Source organism: Labrus bergylta, chromosome 1 (genome assembly GCF_963930695.1).
Source record: "Labrus bergylta chromosome 1, fLabBer1.1, whole genome shotgun sequence".
Taxonomy (NCBI): domain Eukaryota; kingdom Metazoa; phylum Chordata; class Actinopteri; order Labriformes; family Labridae; genus Labrus; species Labrus bergylta.
Genome location: NC_089195.1, coordinates 5,112,565 through 5,137,494, shown reverse-complemented (window position 1 = coordinate 5,137,494; position 24,930 = coordinate 5,112,565). Strand labels below are relative to the sequence as shown.

At 39.0% G+C, this 24,930-nt stretch overlaps 1 protein-coding gene across 6 annotated transcripts in view; it reads left to right on the top strand.

Moving 5' to 3' along the window:
- sorcs1 (sortilin-related VPS10 domain containing receptor 1) overlaps positions 1 to 24,930 on the top strand; it is a 163,550-nt gene that overhangs the window by 64,501 nt on the left and 74,119 nt on the right. For all 6 annotated transcript variants that reach the window (XR_010664729.1, XR_010664731.1, XR_010664732.1 and 3 more), the window contains exon 2: positions 15,769 to 15,836. Coding sequence is in view for 3 of the 6 variants with exons in the window: in XM_020639084.3 (XP_020494740.2) it covers positions 15,769 to 15,836 (68 nt within the window). In the remaining 3 variants the exon portion in view is untranslated. The remainder of the gene's footprint in view (positions 1 to 15,768; positions 15,837 to 24,930) is intronic.

The following is a 24,930-nucleotide window of genomic DNA, read 5'->3' as shown; positions in this document are numbered from 1 at the left end:
CTCCTGAGTAACAATTACCTCCTTCACCATGGGAGCCGATTTTTTAATTATAAAGGGTAAATATGCAGACAAGGAAACTGTTCAGGCAAATTCCATGCAAGTGCTGATAGGGTTCATTTGGTGAAAGGAGGAAAATAATAGCGACGTCGAGCTGGGCTCTGGCTCCTTTACACGCCGACATGTCCTTTGCTAATCACAATATCTCCTGGATACACAACTGTAATTACAATGCACTGAACACACCGAAGCTGTCGTACAATAAAACCCTTCCATTCACATTTCTTTCGACCAGGGAGAACATTTGAAAATGTCATTTACTCAGCCGAATTGTGCAGAATTACAAGGGATTGTCAAAGCCCACAAAAATCAATCTGCTCATAACAAGTTGACGGATTAGGCAATGACCTTTCATATTCCCTTTCTGATGTGATCTTAGTTTGGATAACTATTATTTCATCAAATCTGCATTGAATTTGACAGCTTAACTCCTACAAATCAAATGAATTAGTGAGACAGGAACATCATCTTATTCGGGGCTTTCAGTCAATTTACTGACAAGCCTTTAACAGATTTGGTATTAGTGAGAACATTACAGGTCTAAACTCAGCTCTTTCTCTCGCTGCTATATTCCTATAAATCTCTGGAACAAGGTCAGCCTCAAACTTTAAGTAATAGATAGTTAAGTAGTTCTTCATTGATTAAAGACTGAAAGCTACTAACACTTGTCTGATGGATATTCTTCTCTCTATGATCTGCACCTGGATTCTCTGAGGACTCCTTTCAAAGAGAATCCTACATTTTATCTTTACCCTTTTCTAGCGAACAAAGGTAAACTGAGACTTAGTTTTGTAGCTTATAGCGGCCGCTGCTGGCAAGCATTAAAACAACTTGTGGATAACAGAGTATAAAGTTATGGTTTACCAATAACTCTGCCACTTTATTACTTTTTATGGTGCAGCTGTATTTAGTGTGATCCTTCCCCCTGCACTCTGCTATAGACTCTACCTTCCCTTCCCAGTCAGCCACTTATTAATTTATGCATTAACTTGGAACACGTCCAGTTTGAAATTTCCTATGGCATCCACTGGACGGTGCAGGCTTAAATGATACCACAGTAAGTAATTGGTTGGTGTTAGGAATACCATTAAAAACTATAAAGAGGCTGGAAGAAGCAGGTCAACAATCAATCACTGTCGCTCGTCCACCACGAGGCCTCCACCCAAACAACATCACGCTTAATCTCCTTTGAGCGTTGCCTCTTTGGGATTTGCCTCTATTTGTTTCCAATGCTGTGTTGTTTTTTGACCCTCTGCAAAATCTAAAGCAGCAACTAACTGGAGTAAAGCAGTAAGAATTGAAGTACAATCAGGCCTTAACGGTAAAACTTAATGAAAGTATGCATGCATTTTGCTCCCCTTCTTCAAAGTCCCTTTTCAAATTGAAATACAAAGAACATCAAATGTGCAGAACAATAATGTTCAAAAATCTTAAATATCTTCTTTTTTACCCCTTATTTTCCCATATTATGCTTTTTCTGGTTTTATATGCTCTTTAGTGTGTTTTCCAAGTGTCCTGTGCATGTTTAGGCACATCTATGTGCAAAAATTCAAAGTCCGCAGAAACGCGGCTTCTCCTACGTCCTCCTGTTAGCTGTAGCATTAGCTGCATGTAACGCTCGGTTCTAGCCCCCCTCGATAAAGATTTGTCAGTGCGGCGTCATTGTCAGTGTGAGATCACTGATCTAAGCCCATTGGCTTGTTGTGACAAGCCCAGCAGCTCATGTTGAAATTTCTGAGAACCGTGCTGAGCAACTGACCAATAATGACAGAGCGGATCGGCAGACCAATCAGAGCAGACTTGGCCCACGTGGGGTCTAACAGTGTGGGCTCAGCAGAGTGTAGCTGACGGACTCAGAGCGGAGAGGGAACAAGGAGGAGCAGTACATGAAACAGACACTTTTTTCAAACTTTATCTATTGTGAACGTACAAAAGTAGGTACATAGATTAAATATACCAACCCCTAAAAGGGCATAATATGGGCTCTTTAACATACAGTGTAGCTAAAAAAACAACGTACAAACGTCCATTAAAAACAGATGATTGAAGAACCTGTCGTTAGGTAACTAGCCAACTGCTCTTAAAAAAAAAACATTTTAGATATGTTTTAGACTTTAGTTTTATAAGCTTTGAAATACATAAATTAAATGAATGGGGGATTTTTTTTTTTATGTTGTCAAAATTGTAACTGTGGGCTTTGCTTTTTGTTGTCAAGGTAACTCCTGTAGTACATAGATGGTTCTGCAGTTCACTCTACATCTTAATCACCGCCTTGAATCTTGATCGACCCCACAGTTCTGTGTACTTGTTCACATGTACTGCAATCTTTGAAGAAAAACACATGAATGTTCTACTTTATCATAAATACAAAAGAACAGCAATACCCATGGTTGTATCCATAATCACCCACTTTTCAATTTGAAGATTGGTTTGACTCCACAGAACTGAGCCTGAAATTGCTCCCACCCCTAAAATCAGCAGGAAGATTGGCATCCTGAGTGGTAGCCTCCACCATCAGTGTATGCATGTACTGTATGTGTGTGGGTTGAACATGGTGGTGTTTGAGTGGTCGAAATAAACCAGAAGGAACTATGTAATTGAAGCCCATTACAGTTGTACTTTCTTTGGACACTCACTTCCTTCTCTGTCAGTCCTGTCATCACCTGTCATTTTTTAGCATTCTTTTTCATTTTAACTCGCCTTGAGTTTTATTTTTATCTGCTGGTCTGCCCTTAAGACTATTCTAATGGTTCATCCCTTTGCAGGCTGACAACAAAATGCTCTGTGGCTCTTCTGCTTTGTGATCATATTTCAGCTCTGTTGTATCATTCAATTGTCATCTCTAAACAATTACTTTTACATCGAATGAAAAAGTTAGAAAATTTATTACTGGGCATTTTTGTCAGATCTCCATTATGTCTCAAGTGACCTTTTTTCCTGTTTTTGCAACATCCGGTGATTCAGGTTTTTGTTGCCTGCTGCTGAGATCCAATCATGTTACCATTATTTTCAAGTTTACATTACACACATCATGCCCAGTTTTTTTGCAAGGATCGTAATGCAATCAGAAGACAAATGTGGATATAATGTGGAACAACAACTAAAGAATGCAAATACTGTTCAAAAGATGTGTTTTCATTTCATTCATGTCTTAAGGATCATAACTTTAAAGACTGATGTGACATTCTCCAAAATAATCACTGCAGAGCGGGAACACAAGGAGTTGCAATCGTGCTGAGGTTCACACTGAAGGCCACAGCTAGATAGACATTGATCATGTTTACTCATGTCGTGTACATTAACCTGCAGGTAATGACACCCATTCAGATCAATGCTCCTTACTGCACTGTCTGCAAATTGATTCTGTGGTTAGGAGCCACTGAGCTTCCACTGATGATACTTAAAGAGAGAAACGACTCAATTCCTCTGATTCGCCTGCTTTCCTTTCGCTTTCAGTCCTGCCAAGCCTGCTCATTTGTCCTTGGATTTATTCCCTCTAAAAAAGGGAGCCAGCATGCCTTCTGTCTCAGCTTGTACATGATCACTGCAGCCAAAGCTGTATCTGGCCCGACAGCCTGGCCTTGAATGACTTCCTGTGCGGGCTTGGGTTGAATTCTTGGTCAGGGCCGGTATCATGAGGAGAGGGATCGGATGCCAAGAGTAGCTGAGATATGGGGTAGCTTAAGTAAAGTCAGACAGTTTGGTTTTGACCTTCCTGAATAAAAGGTGTATCTCAGAGAGTATTTAAAAACCATAGCTGCAGCCATAGAAAGTTGTAAAAGTTCAGAGTTATTAATAATCCATTGATTGCTTTGTGTGCTGCATATTCGTCGGATTCAATGCTCCTATTGGCTTTGGTACAGCTTTCTACATACAAGTAGACTCTTCTTCCAGGCACTTGATCATGTCCCTACCATGGCGTTTAGACAATGTCATAACCAGGATACATGACCTTACAATTTTGTACATTGCTTTGCCTGAATAGATGAGTCAACTTCCCCTCTTTGGACAGCCTGTTTGTCTCTGTTAGCATCATCTGTCTACATTCCTGGCTCTACTCTTGTCTCTGTCAGTCTCTCGTAGCACAGATATCCCCACAGAAATAATTGCATGTACAGTTTTTTGGCATTTGCAAGAGCAATTTACACAGTGCTTTGATGAGACGTAGGGAGGAGGAGAAAACAAAAAACAAAAGAGGGTCAATGCCGCTTCCCAATTGTTGTCTATGTTGATTAAGCCGTAGAGGAAGAAAGGTGAGCTTCTTTTTTTCTTTTTTTTTTTTTTATCAGAGCCTCGTCTAATCACCTCTAATCAAATGCAAACGATGAGAAGAAGGAATCTTTAATTCCCGGATAATGCGAACAAAGAGAAAGATGGGAGAAAACATAAGAGCTTGTTAGTTACCACCACTGGGTTGGCTCTCCAGGCAAGTCCTGAGGGGACTTCTTTTAATCTAGCATCGCCTTGGGCAACAGCTACCCAGCCCTAAAGCGTCTGAACTGGATGAAATTAAGAAAAATCAATGAAGCTCCATTCTCTTTGAGAGAGTTGACAAATTCTTCTTTTTTAGTTCTTACTTTACAGTGTCTTGGCTGGAGATGATGTTATTTTAAATCCATTTAAAGGCCTATTTAACAATTAGGCAAGCAGTGGTACTCCTGACAATGCCAATTTGAATAATTAATCCACGCTGACAACAAGGTTCCTCAGATTAAAGACACTGACGCCAATCTGTTGAACGTAAATGATGAGAGATTTTGAGAGTATGTTTTGTTAATGTTAAGATACTTTTTTGGTAATTCACGTATTGCACATCAACTTTTTGCTCAAATATAACTTGTAACAGAGACAATCTACACATCGTCTTCGTCCACGCTGCTTGTTTTTGTTGTTACAACACTCAGACACAATGAACTGAAAACACGTGAACACACTGAAGTCGGAAGATCAACTTCGTAACTCAGAAACTGGGACCATCCGAGGAGCACCTGAATGCAGCACAGGTCTTTAGGTCCTCTTTATTTATCCGCTGCTTATGAACAAATCTCCAGGGTAAAAGGAAAATGGACTGATATGATTAAGGCTCATGTTTTCAGTATCTTTGTTCAAATAATCAGAAAAGAGAAGATGATTCCTCCCTCAAACATTGTTTACTTTATGTCGGTGATTTACTCGCAGTTTTGAAGTTGAACAAGGTTGTTAAAACTTTCCATTCAGTGCAGGAACACATAATACACTTTGAGTGATGCTCTGTCTGTTATCAGCCAGACAAGTGCCCATGAATTTCCTCTTCAATAATTGTGTCAGGTGTTATCTCCCCCTTATGACACAGTGCTTAACTGTGATTTATTACCTAAATGTATATTCTATGTAGATATATCGCACCTTTAAAGCTGGGAAGGTTTTTTTTTTTTTTTTTTAAACTCGCAAGTAGATACAGATAGCAATAAGCACTCACACCCTTACTCTCTCCTTTTTTTTTTCTTTTTTTTGATGCTGTTTTAGAAGTCATCAAACTTATTTTGTACTTACAGAAGCTATGTTTATATTTGCAATATTTCTTTAACCCAAATAAATTATTGTGATTAGGGATTCAAACTCTTACTGTTGACATGGATTCTAAATGTATTGTTTCAGTAAAGACCTGCGTAAACATTTATCAGCCCCCTCGCTGTGTGCCAGACGTTCCATTGTCCCACCTCTAAATTGTCTTTACTTTCAAATACCTTACTCTTTGTTATATCTCCCCCCTATCCCATTATCAAGCCCAGAGCAGTTTTCGGTAGATGGCTGTTTCGTCGTGAGCCTGGAGTTGCCCAAAATTTCTGCCTGTTAAAAGGACGTTTTTTCTTACCACTGTAACTTTTGCTGCTTTGCTAAAGTGCACATGATGGATTAACGCTGGGTCTTTGTAATATAACAATAAGTAAGGTTTTTGTAACATAATGATGAGTATGGTCTCTTGACCTGCTCTTTTGTAATATTAAATAACAAAGAGTAAGGTCTTTTACCTGCTTTTTGCAAAATGCCACGAGATAACATTTATTATGAATTGACGCCATACAAATAAAGATTGATTGATTGATTGATGTTATCTACAAAAAACCCAACATTAATCCATAATGAGCATTAAGCAACATTTAGCAAAGTTATAGTGGCAAGAAAAAAACTCTTTTTAAGAGGCAGAAACCTCGAACAAAACCTGACTCATGATGACCAGTCGTCTGCTGAAACTGTGTTGGGCTTGTTTATGTTTATTTTTTACAGTTCAAGTGTACTGTACCCATACTTTTTTAATGCGATTCTCGCTAATTAAGCAGCAAGCTTAGCAGTACATACCTCTCCTGTAATATAAAACAGGGTTGGAGTACAAGAGGACCGTCAGACCTGTGCGTCAATGCACAGTCAGAATACTTTAACTACAACCAGGAAGAAACAATCAGAATGAAAATTCTTCCCATATGGGCCTCATTTGACCAGTCTCTTGGGATCTTTTAGTGGTCTATGTAAACGCAGTAAGAGCGATGCAAAACAATCAACTACAAAAAGACATAGCCAAAAATGATGCAGGGCAAAAATACAAATAAGAAAACAGAGGGAACACAAAATACTGCAGACAGACATAAAACAACTACAAAGAGAAAAAAATAACAGTAGTCCTCCAAGCGGGTGGCCAAGGTTCCAATCCAACCTGTAGCTCCTTTCCCGCAGGTCAGTCCCTACTCTATCTCTCTCTCCCTGTCTCTCTCTATCCCCCTGATTCAACTCGATCCACAGTCCCATCTCTACAATAAAGGCACAAGATGCCAAAAGAATCACTCATATGCAGAAAAGTACAACACAGTATTGCACAGAGCTACTTAATAAGACAAAACTTCTCTGAAATGATTTTCTTTTTTGAAGGAGAGACCCACATCTACAAAGAGAGACACAATGAATATGCGAAATGACAACAAAGATAAACAAGACATCCACAAAGAGACACACAAAAACTACAATCACTGCAACTTCAAGAAGAATATGCATGTGTGGATAAATTCACACACGTGAGAGAATTAAGTATTAAAAGCCTATAGCCTTGTACTTCCTCTGTTGCATGCACACTGACACATTCAACATATTCATTACATTGCCATGCATGTGATTCCTCAACAGTTTCCCCCTGCATATATAATTAAACCTAAATGTGCAATGAAGAGCTGTCATACTGTCACATCACAAAAAAAAAACAGCCAATAACATGTGATCTTGATCTGCATGTAATCATTTTCCTTCTGCACTCTATTAATGCTCATTAGCACTAAGTATGCCCTTAATGTCTTCCTTAAGCTTTTCATGTTTTAAAATGCATTAGCCGCTCTACACTCGAAAAGATCAGCCACTTAACCGCGATACTTTTCATCCACTGAATTCCTCCACTGCTTTGGAAGGATACTCTCAAGTCGAAAAAGAAAGTGGGTTAACAACCAATTAGAAGCAGCAAATAGCTAAAGATCAAGGAGAGAAAAAAAAAACTGGTTTGGAATCCAAAAAGGAAGCATCATCATGAGGAAGAACAAACAACCCCAAAAAAGTGGCAGGTGTGTGTTGATCAAACACTCGGCAACATGGAACTGCAGGTACAGTAACACAAGCTCAAGACTTCCTCAGTGTTCTGTGAGCATCTCTGTTAACAACACAGGTCTGACAAATATTTCTGCACCAATGGGAATCTGAAATAGAAAATGTGTATTATATCTGTAATCTAAAGGTGTTTGTTTTTGGGAGGGAGAGAAAAGGTTGTAATCATTTTTATGGCACAACATAACACCCTCCACATCGGGTTTCAATTAAGCCGTTCTATCCCTTCTAATGAAGATTGAACAATCTCAAGTGAAATGAGGCCACCGAAGAGTTGATTATTTGTTGACTACATAGAGGCTGAACATCAGTATGCTGAGGCAAATATATCCTCCCTGGGACTAACACACACACACACACCTCTGACAGGTCTTGATCAATTTTCGATGCAGATGAAGACACGTTATTTTTGGGATGTTTGACATGCACCCTTAAACAACTCTGTTTCTCAGGTATGTTCACTTTCAAATTAGCGACAGGCACGAGTGGTGAGTGCTCCAAAGGAAGATGTGACAGGCTAATCCACAGAGAGAGAAGCGTTCCCGGCTGGATGATCCCCCTCTTTCCCTGTGAGCCTGACATATTGAGCTATATGGAGATGTGTACCGGTGATATTTGTTTACATCATTATATGTGTGCATTGCAGTGTTTTCCAGTCTTTATTACTGAATTCAATCATTGATTAAAAAGAAAAAAGACACTGCCAAACACTTTTCGGTTTCATTATGCGGCAAGAAACTTTGTTTTTGCCCGCCATTAATATATGCGTCGTCTTCTGTGTTTGGATGATTCTTTTTTTTTTTCACCACAGTAATGAAAACAGTACAAGAAGATCCGTCCCCTGGAGAGATCTGGTCTCACGTGATTACAAAAATGAGATGTGAGAAAAACAAATAGTTCATAATGCCCTGCAGAACATGAACCCAGTGCATTTCCCTGTTTGGGGAGAGGCAGAATGTGTGCGTACACTTTGCATTTCATATTTGTTTATTCTGCCTTCTTTGTGCCCCAGGAAATGGTAATTGTTGTTTATACACGTTTGGGTATTTTGATCCATGATGATATTCTCTCTCCTCCATCCAAGGACAATTACCAAACAGTATAGAAGATAACAGTGTTTGCTAGCAGCAAAGGCATACTTTTGATTAAAAAGAAATAATAGGGAGATATTTTAAACACCTAAAGCTTAGAGCAGACACAGTTGTTCCTGATCCCCACCCGGAGCAGAGGCTTTTTTTTCTTTTTCCTTTGCATGACTAATACCGCTGCACTTTTCCCCCCCTTTAAACACATTTGGAATCCTTCTGAAACAAACTCTTAAGATGCATCCAAGTTTTTCTTTGAACTTAGTTCTTTATCCTTCAAAATCCCGGCTCCCTGAGTGATAGAGGATAAATCGCATTTTGATGGTATTATTATTATTACAGGCAGAGTAAAGAAAAAGAAGAAAAACAAGTCCTGAATAGTTCTGAGTTTAAATGTTGTTTCAAACTTTTATTGTAACACAAAAAGTAAATGAACACATTCAGTTGATTTGAACTTCAGCATTCACAAGCAGACATGACCAAACTGTGAAATCCCCTCTTTATATATTAATTAGTTTGGTAAAGTATGGGGGGGGGGGTATGTAATCATTGTTGATCTGGTTTGTCAGATTGGGTGACAGTGCTGCAGTGTAACTGTTGTGCACAGTGAGCTAATTCCTCTTGACAGTTGAGACGTTTTGTTTCTAGACCAAAGGCATCTGTGATGTTTTTATTTATTTATTATGAGACATTTTTTTTTAGGACATCCAAAGCATCATGGGAAAAAAACACAGCTGCTTGTTATTTCTGAAAACCGTAGGAAGCTTGACTTGGACGTGCAGCTAATCTCAAAGACTTGAGACTTGACTTAACTCACCCCTCAGAGACTTGAGACTTGATTTAACTCGCCCCTCAGAGACTTGAGACTTGACTTAACTTACCCCAAAGACTTGAGACTTGACTTGCAATAAGTGACTTGTGCCCGTCTCTGTTTATTAGATCCATGTCCTTAAAAATGAGATTCAAAGAAAGCTGGAATAGTGTAAAAGTTGCCAAATGCCCTGCAACTACAGTTTTGATACACAATGATTTTGTTAATGATGATGAATGTCAACTTTCATTGCATGCTGTCATTGGATCCATTGTCACATCCCAATACAAAACAATGACTACCCTTGAATGAATGTAATACTTACAATAAAAGTAATCTGTAATGTTTTAGAAGACTAGATTTTTGTTCTTAACCCCCAGAAGAGCTCGGTTTCAATGTCAGCTGGGTACTAACAACACTGCGGTGAAAGTCAAGGTTTTACAGCTTCAACTTCTGTTTCGCATGTTGCCTTCAAACTTCACAGCCATCTTCATGTGTCTCTCTTCTTATCTTGCCTGTAGCAGACAGAGGATGACTGGTGATCCTGAAGCCACTGTTCCAAGTTTGTCTTATAGTTTTTTAGACAACATGGCGAGGTGGGGTGTATACAGTGTGTACCTCTATTATGAATAGATTGTTCCAAGTTGTTTTCATTTAGAAAAAAACACATAGGCTATTTCAATTTGCTGCTGAATATATTGCTTTTTGAGCTTTTTTGCTCAGGTTTGAGTTTGAATATTGTAAAAGATAACCTTAGACAAAAAAACAATCAAACAATACACTTTTAAAGTTATAATGTACAACTGTCAGAGTATGTCCAGTGGAGGTGGAGGCACAAATCAACAAGTTGGTCCTCCATTTCTAAAGTCCACATAACTTTATGATTCACGTTTGCTCTTGTTGCCATGGTTACGTTTGTTGTGCTTCCTGCTTCAGTCAGCTTGCATCCTCATTGGCTATTGTTTCGTTCATTGTGAAAATTCACAGAGTCCGCGTGCTTAGCTGTCCTCAGTGTTCTCTCCACACAACAGGATTTCTGATTGCAAACATTGAACATGATTAATATTTAGAGTGCAAATGGGGGCGGCCCGATCATCTTCCGAGCAGATTGTGGAGGGATAAAATGATTCTTAACACACCTTACACCACAGGTACATCCAGACGGATAATATTTGGAAGCATCAGATAATCTGGCCTTTGCTCACTTTGGTAGTGGGTGATCAGGTCCGAAATTGGTCTGATTATCTTGCAGTGTATACCCTGTTTTATGCTAAGCTTTTATATAAAAGAAGGTGCGACAGCCAATGAGGTCCTGGCGTTTACCTACAATTTAGATGAGTTGTGAATTTGAACCAAATAACTTACAATGTCTTTGTTTTGAGTTGGTAAAATCATTTTTGAGATGAAAAAATTTAGAGAAAATTTGCACACAAAAAATGCCCCCAGTGTTATTATGTTCATTTCTTGTCAAGTATTTTGACTACAACCTAAAGTACATGTAAAAGTAATTTAACTTTCACTTTATTGTGTGTTGAAATGATTTTTAAAATGACGGGCACTCCAGAGGACTGAATGATAGAAAGTGAGCTCTGAGGTACTTTAGGATCTTCAGGGTTAATAACTGTATCTCTGTAACAAACTGCCACCAGCTGAGTCTCATTCTGATGCCTTCATGGTCATGGTTTGTCTCCACCCTGTCAGAAATGAGTGTGTGTGTGTGTGTGTGTGTGTGTGTGTGTGTGTGTGTGTGTCCAGCGGCCGGCTCTTCTGGCCCTGGTGAAGAGGAAACCTTACCCCATCATAGTATTTACAGTGGGAGAAGCCCTCAGGCCTAATTGGCATGGTCAGTGATGGGGCATATGCACTTTCCAGTGGGAGCCCATCTGACAGGGCCACTCGCTGATGACTGCCCACAAACTCTCCATATGTGGCAGACAGAAGGGCCCCCGTACGCACACTGCCCTTCAACTAATGAAGCCAAGTCACACGGCTTATATACTTCAGTCTTTTTAGAGGACTTTTTCCACAGTCTGGGGCCGAAGTATTACCTATCACAGCTTGTAACGCACACAAACAGACACACAAGCCAGAGGAGGAAACTTAAGAGCTGTGAAGTCAAAACTTGTCTCTCACCTTCACCTACAGCCAGACGTACACACTGACCCCTCCATACACACACACACACGCACACACACACACACACACACACACACACACACACACACACACACACACACACACACACACACACACACACACACACACACACACACACACACACACACACACACACACACACACAGCAGAGTGACTCACATGTGTTAAAAAACATAATTGAACCATTATCCTCACCTTCACCCCCCCATCTCACACACGTACGCAGAGACTCACAGGAGAAAATAGCGCTCGGATGAGACGGATGAGAGAAATAACGAGGGGGACTGGGTCAAAAAGAGAGAGAGGGAATACAGAGAAAGAGAGAAGCAGTGTGGGGCGAGTGTGAATTCAGCCTCCAGCTGGGCAGCTAAATGGACTTGGTCAGTCATTAGCATGCAAAGGTCTAGTCCAGACATTTGAGGTTATTCATTCCCCAGGCTAAATCTCCCTGTGCTAAAAACACGCCCAGCTCCTTCCTGAATAACTCTTAGTCAATGCCTTTTTACTACTTGTGTTGCCGGTGCTTGTTTTTCACAAAACATCCTCAACAACGGTAGCCACAGGTCGGCAGGGTGCGCCACACGTTTTGGGTGTTTTTTGTTTTTTTTTGTGGTGGGGGGGAGACTGCAGATGTTAGTGCATACTTAATAAGCTTGATCACAGTTGCCCCCAACCTCGCAATGTAATTCCACTACCCAAGGTGCATCTGTTCTGCTTGTACTCACTGGAACCCCATGCTGGTGGAACTGTTTCACAAAGTCACACAAGTCACATAGTGGCTTGTCTGCCTGCCTAAAAAAATATATATATTAAAAGGCAGCCAGGCCAACGAGAAACACTTTGGTTATTGGCTGGCTCTGTGAAGTCGACTGAAAGTCTTTCAGGTATGATCGACATAGTTTCGAGTAACATGAAGTGCAATTCCGCCACAACGTAGTAACAAAGCTCCACCGTCATACGCCTTAAGACATTCATGTTGTTTCCGCAACGGTGTAACATGGGTGTCCCAGCCTAATAATGCACATTGCGTTATGGTGTTGCGGAAGCTTGTTGGAGCACAGTACAGCGGGAACTCCACATACACACACAGACAGACATGTGCGCACACATGCACACACACACACACACACAGGGCTGTTCTCCCGAATCCCGTCTCATCCCTGTAACACCTCTGTTACTACCTCTGAACACAGTAAAGAGGGGGATCACTTCAACCCCCCCCCCCCCCCCATTACACCGATGCAACATTCATAGTGAAGGCGAGACATAACAAACCTATACTGTAAATATTGTGCCTTCAAACAGAAGTCTGAATGTGGTTTGAGTCAGACTCGGATTGGAAGCAGAGGCTAATGCCTTTTGAAATCAATCCCTTTTGATTGGTCACTGAAAGATGAGTAAAAAAAACGCTTTGCTATACATATCATAGTTATTGGTTAGCCCAATCATGCAAGGTTTTGGAAACTGTTCTAAATGGCATGAATGCAAGGCTATATGATGGCTCTGGATTTGCATTAGCAAGTGCTATATCAACAACACTCAACACCAGACGTCTAAAAATAAATACCTGGCCCAAGGGCAATTCTAATGCTGATTTAAACAGGTAGAAAGCTGCCGTTTGATTATTCCTGGGATTGGCTAGCCCAATACATTCAAAAATTATCTATCAAAACTCAGCATCAAGACATTGACAGAAACTTGAATTGAAACTAAACTGTCATTTGTTTGGTTGCCATTATAAAACATTAGAGCCTATATTGTAAAGTAACAAGGCCATTGTTGTGTATTGTGGTGTTTCAAGAGGCTTTGAAGGCACCACATTTAAGTAGTATACACTGAAGTTGTTCATTTACTCAGAAGTTCAGATATAGGCCTATCTGCATGTGTCACCATGCCGCATACATACAGCTCTTTTCCCGATTGCAGAGCTTAGGATGTAGCAGAGCATCAGAAGCAAAGACATTACTGTGAGAAGATGTTTCTCCATCTGCAACATCTCCTCCTCGCCCACGCCACATCATCTGACCAATGTGCCATAATGGGTTACCCACAGTGCTTGAGGGTCATCAGATAACTGTCAAAATCACCACAAAATCTCCTCGCAGATTTTCAGAGTTATCAACATCATGGGAAGGAAGAAGTCAGTAACACACAAAAGACTTTATTAAACTGAAACTGCAGCATTCCCTGTGAAGACTTTTTCTTGCCTCCTCTGCTTCTTCCGAGTTCTCTCCATTTCAAATACACCTCCAGTCACAAAGTAAATAGATTGTGAGTTTCCGTGCTGCTTTACTTCTTTTTATGCTACGAGCAAAAATGTGATGTTTCTGCCTCTTGTTTTTCCCTGAAGACTTTGGCTGACCCACTTTCCCTCATCCCATACACCTTGAGGGTGTGAGCAGTATGAGGAATATTAACAGTGCAGTGTTTAAAATCATTCTGATATGATTAAGTAATGAGTTTGGAACAATTAAAAAGGGGCTCACGTTAAACAATGGAATGTATGGTGGTATGCATATTGGATCACAGTGGTGTGTGGGTGTAGATCTCTATTGTTACATTGAGCCAAGTTCATCCTGACAAAGACACTGAAGAACACTAACACCTCATTGTACACAGGGATTTGTCTTACTCAGGTATTTAATACAATTTGAAATGTTTTGGTCTTAACAAAGAGTGGCAGCTTGAGCTTACTAATGCACTTTTGTAGTACAGCTACCCACAAGCGAACAAAACGAAGCTATTTGATGGGAGAGGTGGCCTTAAAGTTACTGATTCAACACCACACAGGATCATATGAATGTTTTAAAAGAACATTTAAACACAAGTTACGAACATTTTGAATTGTCTTTGTTATAATGGTACTTGCATTAGAAAGGTAATGTTGCTCAGCTCTTGTATGTATATGGGATTTATGAGAATGGCTTCACATAACATTTCAAAATAAAAGCTTAATCTCTCTTAGAATGTGCGATACAATTACAGCATAAGACATTTCTTATTGCACTGTAAACGGCATAATGGGATTAGAGCAAACTTTTTATATGTTATATAATCAAAATAATAAATTCACCAAATACTTTCAGTAAATACAAATATGAGGTATCTGTGTATTTTGGAAAATGTTCAGTACTTTTGATGCTTTGCCAACCATTACATTATTAGATAATAGGACACTCGATAAGTAAAAATGGAAATTCTGTGTTTTTAATATTATATTTTTTAACGTGTACCATTTCTCATTAACAGAAAATATAAAGTAAATTTTTTACGATAATTTGAATATTTGAAATGTAATTGTTGTGTTTTTTACATATCGTTTTTGTATGGTTTCTCAGACTCCACAAAAAACATGTACCACGATTTTTGTTACGTCAGGGACTTTTACATACAAATGCAGATCTCACTGTCCTGACTGAATAACATTTTTTTTTTCTTTTACTGAAATTTTGCTCTAAGTGGTGTGGCCCCTATGCTATGGTAGTTTTTCCTGACATTAGATTATTAGAAAATAGCACACTACATAAATCATAGCCAAAATACAATAGAACAAACTAGTGGTTACAAGCAAGAAGAATACATCATAATAAAATGAATGGGTGTTGCTTCAGTGTTGATCCAGTAAAAAATCCAGATGAAAACACATCTATATCGAGTGATGATGAGACTTCACACTTTCTCTGGATTGTTCGAATGGCATGTGTAAACGTACTTGGAAATAAAAACTGATTCTGATTCTGATGGCATCCATCGAGATTTGTAGCCATCAACAACAGTTTATCTTCAAAAACCAAATATGTTTTTTTTGTATTACTTTTGCTAATGAATACAAAATCTGGAACAACTTCAATGGCATTAAAGAGAAAACTGCTTTACGCTATAAGATGCATCAGGGGGTCTTTTATAAATTGATTGCTGGTTTGACAGCTGCTCATTTTTGTTCTTGTCAAAAGTGAATTGATTCTGTTGAACTTGAATGCCACACATTTGACCAGTAGACCTGTGTATTGATTGTCATGCTTCTGTCTTGTTCTGCAGGTGATTCTGATGCTGACCAAACTCTTTGACTTCAACCTGAACAGCGTGACTGAGAGTTCCTTGTGGAGGTAAGCTTCTCACGCAATGTGAGTGTATGACATCTCTAGAAAAGCCTCAAGCAGAAGTTAGACACAATAAATCGGTCAGAGGGGAATGTTGGACTTATGGTTCCATACTTTTTTTTGAAGTCTTTAATCCTGTAGTTTGAATGGCTTCAAGCACTGCTGTTAGAAATACAGAACACTCATATGATCTCATAATGTGAATAAATGAAAGACTCAGAGCTTTCAAAAAGAGGCTGCAGTCTAAAAAAGATCTCTCAAATGACGAGCCTGAGCAGCCGCATGTCCTCAATCAGTTTGAATGTCTTTGGGCACCAGAAATCCCTCACATGAAAGTCACTAATCATTGCTGCTGGAGCTGGCAGCGTATTCCCACAAATTACCTTGACCAGCCTTGAACGTGGAGCTGCCTTGCTCGCAGCGTCAGCCTCCTTTCTGACTCCATTCTGATGTAATGTTGTTCGATGCCAGTGAAGAAGCATGTGGCTCTATTACAGAAGCCTATTTGGTGATAACCAAAGATCATCTGTTTCAGTAAAAATCGGTATGAAAAGCTTTTTTTGAAATTTTATTTTATTTTGGCACTTAAACTGGAGTGCAATAGTTATTGGAATCAGAAATACCTTAGTAATTCCAGCGGGAAAATCGGTAGTTATAGTTGCTGTTAAACACAATATAGCCGTAGGAAATATAGCAATATATAGATTATAAAATATGTACTGTAAAAATAACAGAATAAGCAAAAGGTACCAAATTTGAGTATCTGAAGAATAACTAGTACAAGCCCAGGGAATTAACTATGTGTGAACAATATTTGCAAATATAATTATTGTTGACCGGTTTATGGACAGATTGCACAGTTAAACAGAAGTGGATAGTATGGATGTAGATGACAAATCTGCTGTTAGAGGAAGGGGGCAAGGATACTGAACAGGTTCTTGGTGCCAAAGTTTTTTGAGTAGGGAGGTTTAGAAAGTAACCTCAATGTAAACTTTGATTGCCTGTGTTTTGATAGACATCATGGAACGGCTCTCAATGGTTTATAAAAACAATAAGATTGGTTAGTACTGGTGTTTGATGAAATTACATAAAGGAGGTTTGTTATATCTGGATGGCAGATTCTGACCTTGGTGGTTGATGGCTGGACTAGAGTGGATTGAGGGGGATCGCTTGAGCCTGTGGCTGTCATGGTTATTTAGAAAAGCTAGGTGCTGGCATCATTGCGCCAATAGCTTGAGGTGAGAAACTGGAAGCCCATAGTGCCAAGTGCCCCCCGCTGGTTCAGCCTGCAGCAGTTGATTGTGGTGGCTGACGGCGAACACTGACATCCCAGTGCCGTTGGCCCTTGCTGGAACACACTGTGACGGTTGCTGATGGTATGTGGGGGGAGCGTTGGCATTCCAGTGCCATGTGCAGCCTGCGGGGGTATTTGGCACTGGTCCTATGAACTTTTAGAGTGGATGTTAATGTTAAGAGCCAACATCCAAAAGGTCCAAGGACCCATTTGTGCAATTATATTAAAAATATATGAACACATATGAAAGCAGAAAAATATGCAACATTTACAACAACTAAATTATATAAAAATGAACACGGAAAAGCTGAGAAGTTCAATACATACAGAATAAAAAACTTAACCAAAAAAAACAAAAAACCTGTATTCCTTTCAACTTTTTGAACTTTTGAACATTCACCAGAAGCTCCGTGTTTATCCAACCCACAGAATTTGTTTTAGATTCTACTCTTAAATTTAAAAAGATACAGGAGTCAGGAGGCAGGCACATATTAAAAATTAATGCGATATATAAATGATTTACATTTGATGTTATGGTGTAAAAACATGGCATTTTGGGTTAAATGTTTCAGTTGGTGAAATCCTCATGCAACTTCAATAAAGTGTTGAAACAAGTTGATGATACTCTTATTTCATGTGAGTTCAATGAGTGTCAGTGTGGAAAAAAAATCAAGATGTTTTTCCTCTAAAAAAAACAAGGTCAATGGTATTCTTAAGGTGGACTCAACAATGCAAGTATCTAACAGCAATAAACACTGTTTTCATATGTTGCCTTTGTGCAATAATATGGATCAATTTAGTGCACTAGCAATTGACACACAGGCCAAGGCAACCTGTGGCACCCACTTTATTTTCTTTACTCCCTCTCCCTTTTCTTTTTATTGCAACAGTTGTTGACACGGATAAATTAGATTCTGTAATTTTGTCAAAGAATCCTACCTTTACACTAGGGATTATACTTGTCAGCTTAATTTTCTTCTGTGAAGTTTAAGTCTGCAGACTCTTTTTGCAAGTTTGATTATTTAATTCCCTCCTTCCAAGGTTAATTTTGAACTGTGGGGCAGAAAAAGATCACAAATTATTTGTGTGTCTTTACTCCTACAGACTCTAACATTTTGTATTTAGTGCTTAAAGGTCACCTATTATGCAAAATACACTTTCAAATGTTTCTAGTCCCTAGTCTGTCTACAAACCCACCAGTTATGAGAGGTCCATTCTCTCCATCTTTTGCCTACTGTGTGCTCAAACAAGACGTTTGGAGATTTCCCTTCATGACATCACAAAGGGCAGTAACCCCTCCCCCAGTTGAGTGACACTCCCACAGCTAGGTGTTTGTTCTAAATAAGGCTGAAATAATGGGATTTATTGGCATGCTAAAATTCTAAAATTGATTTATTGGCAAGAAACGTCACATACATGATTTTAGGAGCTCTAAAACATATTTAAACTTGTTGAAAATGAGTATAATATGTGACCTTCAAGGTAAAAAGAGGGTCAGTTTTTTTTTTCTTCAGACATGTCATGCCTTAATTGCTTAAATGGGCATCTCAGCCACCTGTAAACTACAACTACTATCACTTAATAAGAGTAAACACATAAGCCAATTAAATGCCATTTGTATGGAGTTGTATATTCTATCAACTCAGTTGTTGTCCTTCACCACTCATAAGAAAAGTTTCTCAATGTTTTAGGGGCTATCTGTTCCACTATGTGCAGCAGCAAGTTGCAAACTGAAAATGTGTTTATATTTGCATTGGTGGTCATTTGCATAAACAATAAAGGTCAATCAGTGCATATTACAAAATCTAAATGAATACCAATCGCACTTATAGACTACAAATTGGCCAGCATTTTTCCTTTCGGCAAAAGCTTTGAGAAATAGTTCTCGTTCGTGGAGGACGAACCACTTCGGTCCTTTTGCTAACTTCTGCAATGTGTCTCCCAAAGTGCCAAACTACATCATGTCATTCGGACAAACTTTAATGTTTTTTTGATCTTGCATGTGTCTCAAATCTATCTTGAAGATTTAACATGGGAAAGCAAACCTTAAAATTGATGTATTCAAAGTAGCTATTAGCAAAGATAAGATAAACATTGTGAATTGACCTGGAAATTAACTCCAATTCTAAATCTTGAACCTAAAATAAATCACAATCTTACCGAATCTAATCCTACGTCTAAGTGGTCTTAATTTGGGTTGAAATGTTTATGCAATGTAATATAATTTATAAGTAGTGTTTGATTTTCAAAACAGAAATAGCCTTTAGAGGAAACTGGGGGATTTTGCTGCAGAAAGTACTTGGACAAAATCAGGGAAAGTAAAAACGTGTTTGTGTTTGCGTCCAATGGCTTTATCTGCCCCAAAACTCTGACTTCATTATTAAATATTTATTCATCATTGAACATTTTTAAAATGTGTACTTTTATTGTATTATCAAATCGTTTGCAATGACTAATCCATGATACCTAATCCAATGAATTATTAATTATGGATTTTGTGACACTCTCAATACATTTTGTTGATTTATCTCAATCCAAACTATAAGAACATTGAAAAGAAAAACCTGACTTTGTGTAAGAATCTATAATGGGTAAACTTCCATATTGACAAAAGTAGAACTGCAGTATTTCCTGATTCTCTCCTCTGTCTGTCCTCGAGGATAAAAGAGAGCCAACAATGCACAGTTTTATATATAGGCACATGGGCATAAGTCTACACAGGCTTTAGCTCCTTCAAACAGCTATGCTAAATGTACCATGATACGACTGCTCTCAACTGGCCCGTGTAAAGATATTACTGTGTCTCCAGTGAACATTAACCAGGTAATGGTGCATCGAGTACTAATGTTTCACGCATGTTGGGATGAATCTGAAGCCTTGAGAAAACAAAGCCTCTTCTAATGGAGTGATGAATAAAATGTGCATGTGGATAAGCTTAAGGACAGAAAAAGACGAATGTGAAAAGAGTGCACATTTTGTGAGGAGGGAGGGTATAACAACAGTGTAGAATGTGATTGGGCAATTTACAGCCAGGTAAAAAGACAGAGGAGCAATGTAACAGATAATTGTATTTAAGGTGGCCAACTGGTCTGCCAGAAGTCCACGACTCCTCTGGGAAAATTTGATGCTAAACTAGGTATCTCTGCCCGCTGTGGCCTCAAAAAGCAGCATGAGGCAACAGCTTGAAACCTTTATTTCGTGAAATCACATGGCTTGATGTGAGCATGCACAAGTCTATCAATCTGTCAAGTATTGCTTTATGCCAACGGATATTTAAAGCAAAAGTTCTCACATCCAGGAACGTTGGTAGGATTCAATGCTTTTCCCCCTCAGTTTTGCATACACTCTTTATTTACCTACTGTCTATTCACTTTGGTGCTGTACCAGCTTAAACCTACTAACCTAATATCCTGCAAAGGTCTGTGCAGCTGCAAAGTGATAGAGATGTTCATCTCTCAATCGGTAATCCCAGAACCTGCAGTCACAAGTGTCCTTTGGCTAGACACTGAGCCCCAAAATGCTGTCGGTGGCATAACCAGCAGTGTTTAAATGGGATAAATTCATACTGATGGATACTCTTTTTAGCAGCCCCCACCATCAGTATGTGAATGTGTGTTAATGACATGTGGTGTAAAAGCACTTTGAGTGTTAAGAAGACTAAGAAAGTGCTATCCAGTATAGTATAGGTACAGTTAATTTACCATTGAAGAAAAAATAAAGGTTGGGATTTTTGAGAATGATCAATCTATCCTTTTGTAATTTTGGATATATAAATGGATATGGCCAAAAATCTGTTATTCTATTTAGTTTTTTGTATGTCTTTAAGCTGCAAAGACAAACTAACCGATCAAACATAAACCATAAATTCATACTAGCAAAAATGAAAGCTTAGGAGATAAAACAACTAAGGCTGCAGTTTTGTCTCAGCCTGAAAGGCAGATGTAATAGGTGCTCAGAAAATCAAAGCCTGAGCACATTTAAGAAAACACAAAAATATGTCACAAAAACATGCAACATTGCATATGGTTTAATATCAGCGTGTTTTGAGAAGTTTTTGGGGGCTTGTTAGGCCTCTATTTTAGAGATAGGATAGTGGTTGAGTCAGAAACCAGGGAGAGAGCGAGAGAGAGAGAGAGAGAGAGAGAGAGAGAGAGAGGGGGAATGTAAAGAAGCTTCAGGACAGACCCAAACCCGGTCGGCCTGCCTGGAGGACCAAAGAAAGTCAGAGTCGATTGCTGAAACAAAGAAAAATCCTGATAATTGTACAGATTTGTCCATTTGAAAAGCAGAAAGGTCGAGTTTTTTAATAATCTAAGTTATAACCACGAAAATAGTACACACCCCAAGCTTATTCAACAGGAAGTTACTGTCATATAATGACACCCTTTTCTCTTAAAGACTTGAATATTTCTGGCTTTAAGAGTGGAAGTTTGCCACTAAAGGACAGCAATAAAATGGAAAGGAATTGCGTATGTGAAGGGAGGGAGTGAAGGGTATGATTTAGCTTGATATTCAGCAGATATATACTGTGGGTGAGTGTGAAGGGTCTCATAAATTCATCCTGGAACAATCATCTCTGCAGCCATTTTCCTGCATTTCTCAAACCTCACTGCTGGTGTTCTTCGCTCACTAATGCAAGGACTGACCTTATTTTAACTATCCTAAAAGGCAGGCAGCTCTCACACTCCGAACTGGTTAAATTGCAGGACGTTTTGTTCTTCTGATTGTAATTATGTGTGTGAAAGAGTGTGTTTCAGGTTGTAATTCTCCATGCACATGGTGGCCATTACCCACTCAAAGGGTGTGGCGCTCATAAGCTGTAACAGCAGCTGAAAAAAAGATCATACTGTAAGTGAAAATCCAGAGAGGCAATGGTCAAAGTTTGCTAGCTAGCTGGCAGTTTTTAGTAAGTTTTAGGCTGAACGCTAACATTAGAGGATGTCAACTGGGTGTTATCAAATGGGTTGTTTTAACTTATATGACTCAATGTTCCTTTGACTTTGCACTGTTTTTTAAGTTAATGATCAAATTAGAAGCAATGAAATGATACAAATATCAGATTTCCAAAAACTGTACCTAATTTCAAATCTGATAAAAACAAGCAAACAGCCATACATCATTGGGACTAAACACCCTGCAGAAGATGTCCACCATCTTTTTATTAGGGCAAAGCCCTTCTATATATATCTTGGATGCAGTGAGCTATGTCATTGTAAAAGGACTGTTGTCATTCTTGTGTCCTAAAACAATGTGACCTGAACTCCCCCGTTGTTCGATCCAACATGTGGACAGTCTGGTTTGTTGGCTCATCTACAACCCCTGTGGAGCCAACATCCCCACATCTGATGAAATCACAGCAGCGTGGTCAGAGCTGCATTTAACACCCACACATAACCACTGAATGGCCTTTTCAAAAGTCCCTGGCAAGTTTCACTCAGAATCATCGTCCTTGAGAAACTATCATTCTCCATTTGCTGTAACTTTTCATCTTCACAGGATCTGCCAGGGCCTGGCCAATTTTATTGGTTCGTGTTAAAAGTTGCTATGACACTAAAAAATAAGTCATTGGCCCCTTAAATTAAATGATTCTTTGACAGCCAGGCCTCAGAGAAGCAGATCAATAGTCTGATGATGTCATTGTCCCATGGTGTTGATGGTTTCTGATGGATGTTACTGGACCCGACCAGTTTGCCTGGTGGCAATGCATGTGCTCACTTTTGAACGAGCCTGCAGTAAATTACAAGGGCTGGTAAATGTGAGAAAGTTGCCTGTGTGCCATGAATATATCTGTATTTCCATTGCTGTTTGTAGATTTAAAGTGTGAATCTTCCAGTTAACTCAGAACCCTTCAAAAAAGGTCTTTAGTCTGGATTTAACAGCTACATGGAAAGAAGGTGGAGATAAAAAAAAAACCCACATCAGTCCACGTTAGTCTCGCTTCATTTAAAGTCACACAAACTTTTCTGCGGTGTCTTTGCTGCATCTTTAAGATTTGCATGTTTTGGGTTTCATTTCTATCTTCATGTGAAATGAGAAAAGCTCCTTTATTGAGCCTCAGCCAGCTCAAACTATATTAGACCTGAGAGCACAAATAATCCATTTCAACTTTTTTTTATGACAGTCCCAAAGGCTGAATTTCAACAGAACACAAATTTTGCATTAGAGTTGTAGCCAACATTTTAATAATTCAACCCACATTCGATGCTGCTTTTCAAAACTTTCTTGTCACTCGTCTTTGTCTGTAAAGTTTTTGCCCAAAGCAAAGTAACAGTTAGGATAAGATGCTCTTTAAGTCTTTTATCTCATAGACAAAAAGTAGCACTAGTTAAGACCTAAATTAAATGTAAATTTTCTAATTCGTCTCAAAAAAAATCTCGAAGACATATCCTTCATTAGGAGGCGTTAATGTCCCTTACATGCACACTATAGACACTGTGACTCTGTGGGATACAAAAGTGAGAGATGGCATCCTGTGGGTTGTCAAGTGGACGCCGTCCTTCCTCGGTGTTTCGCTGATAGGCCTGTGATACCTCCAGAGGGTTCAGCAGTGGATCCTGGTGTCGTGAGTTCACTCCCGAGGGGCCGTCTGCTCACCTCAGGGCCCAGGAGGAATCCTTTCTCTTCAGCAAGAGCCACTGACAAACCCTTCTCAGCAGATCTGGAGAGGTCTTTAAACGCCTGCCAATGGGCATGGACAAGTAAAAGTAGTAAATAAGAAAAAGATAAAACATTGAATAATGAAAGATATGATCTCCAATAAGGATGATATATTTCTAAAATAAGTCTGAAAATGCTATTGCTTTCGATTATTGCTTTTCTCAATCTGGTTGTTTTCCCTCATAATTGTCTCTTTTCTTTTTTGTTAGGCTCAAATAAGAGAGCAATTGATTTTGTGGCTATTGGTAGGATCATTAACTGCCTCTGTGTCCCGATCACGTTAGACAAAACCAAAGGTCAAACACAGATGGAGGCATGAGAGGAGAGGAGGAGCAAATGGACAATGGCACTTATCAAGTATTTATTTTTTTTGGTTTGTCATACAAAGGGCTTGTGGATCATTCACCCACATGAAACAGTCCTTGTTGTTTTAGCTATTTAAACACATGTTTAAGTACTTTAAAAGTGCTGTGGGGAAGAAGAGAGCTTCTATAACACAATGAACAACCAAGCATGTTCTCAGCGAAACTAAACTGATTGTTTTCAGGTATCTTTTAGCCTGTCATGTTTCATTAAGATTAATGAGTAATTGTTTTTCTGTCCTCCACAGCTGCTTTAAATCTTTATGAAAGATTCCACATCAGGTCATTAATAAGAAAGCAACAAAACAAATGTGTTGTTCTGTGTCTCTCATTTGAAATAGTTTGCATAAAATGATCCATCATTGTGTCCATCGATCATTAGCGACAAAATAAGCACATCAAGCTCTATAGGCATCAAAACAGGTCAATTTCGTATAATGTCATGATGTAAACTGTCGGACGACGAAAAATTGAGACCAAAATCCCAGCATGTGAGTAATCACACAACAATTAAACTGTTAGCACAAGTTGAAAGCAACACAACGGAGACGCTAATATTCTGCAAAGGTCTGAGGCTGTGAGAGAGAGACTGAAAGAGTTTCCAGAGACTCCTGAGACAAAGACATGCTGGATTTTTCGGGGTGAGATCTTGTAGCTGAGTTTTTTCTTCTTCTTTATAATCAAGCTTTAAATTTTAATATGTAGAATTTTTATAATAAAATATCAGAATTTTTATTTTGGTTTTAGTTGAATACCTACATTACATCATATCTTACAAATATTTCCA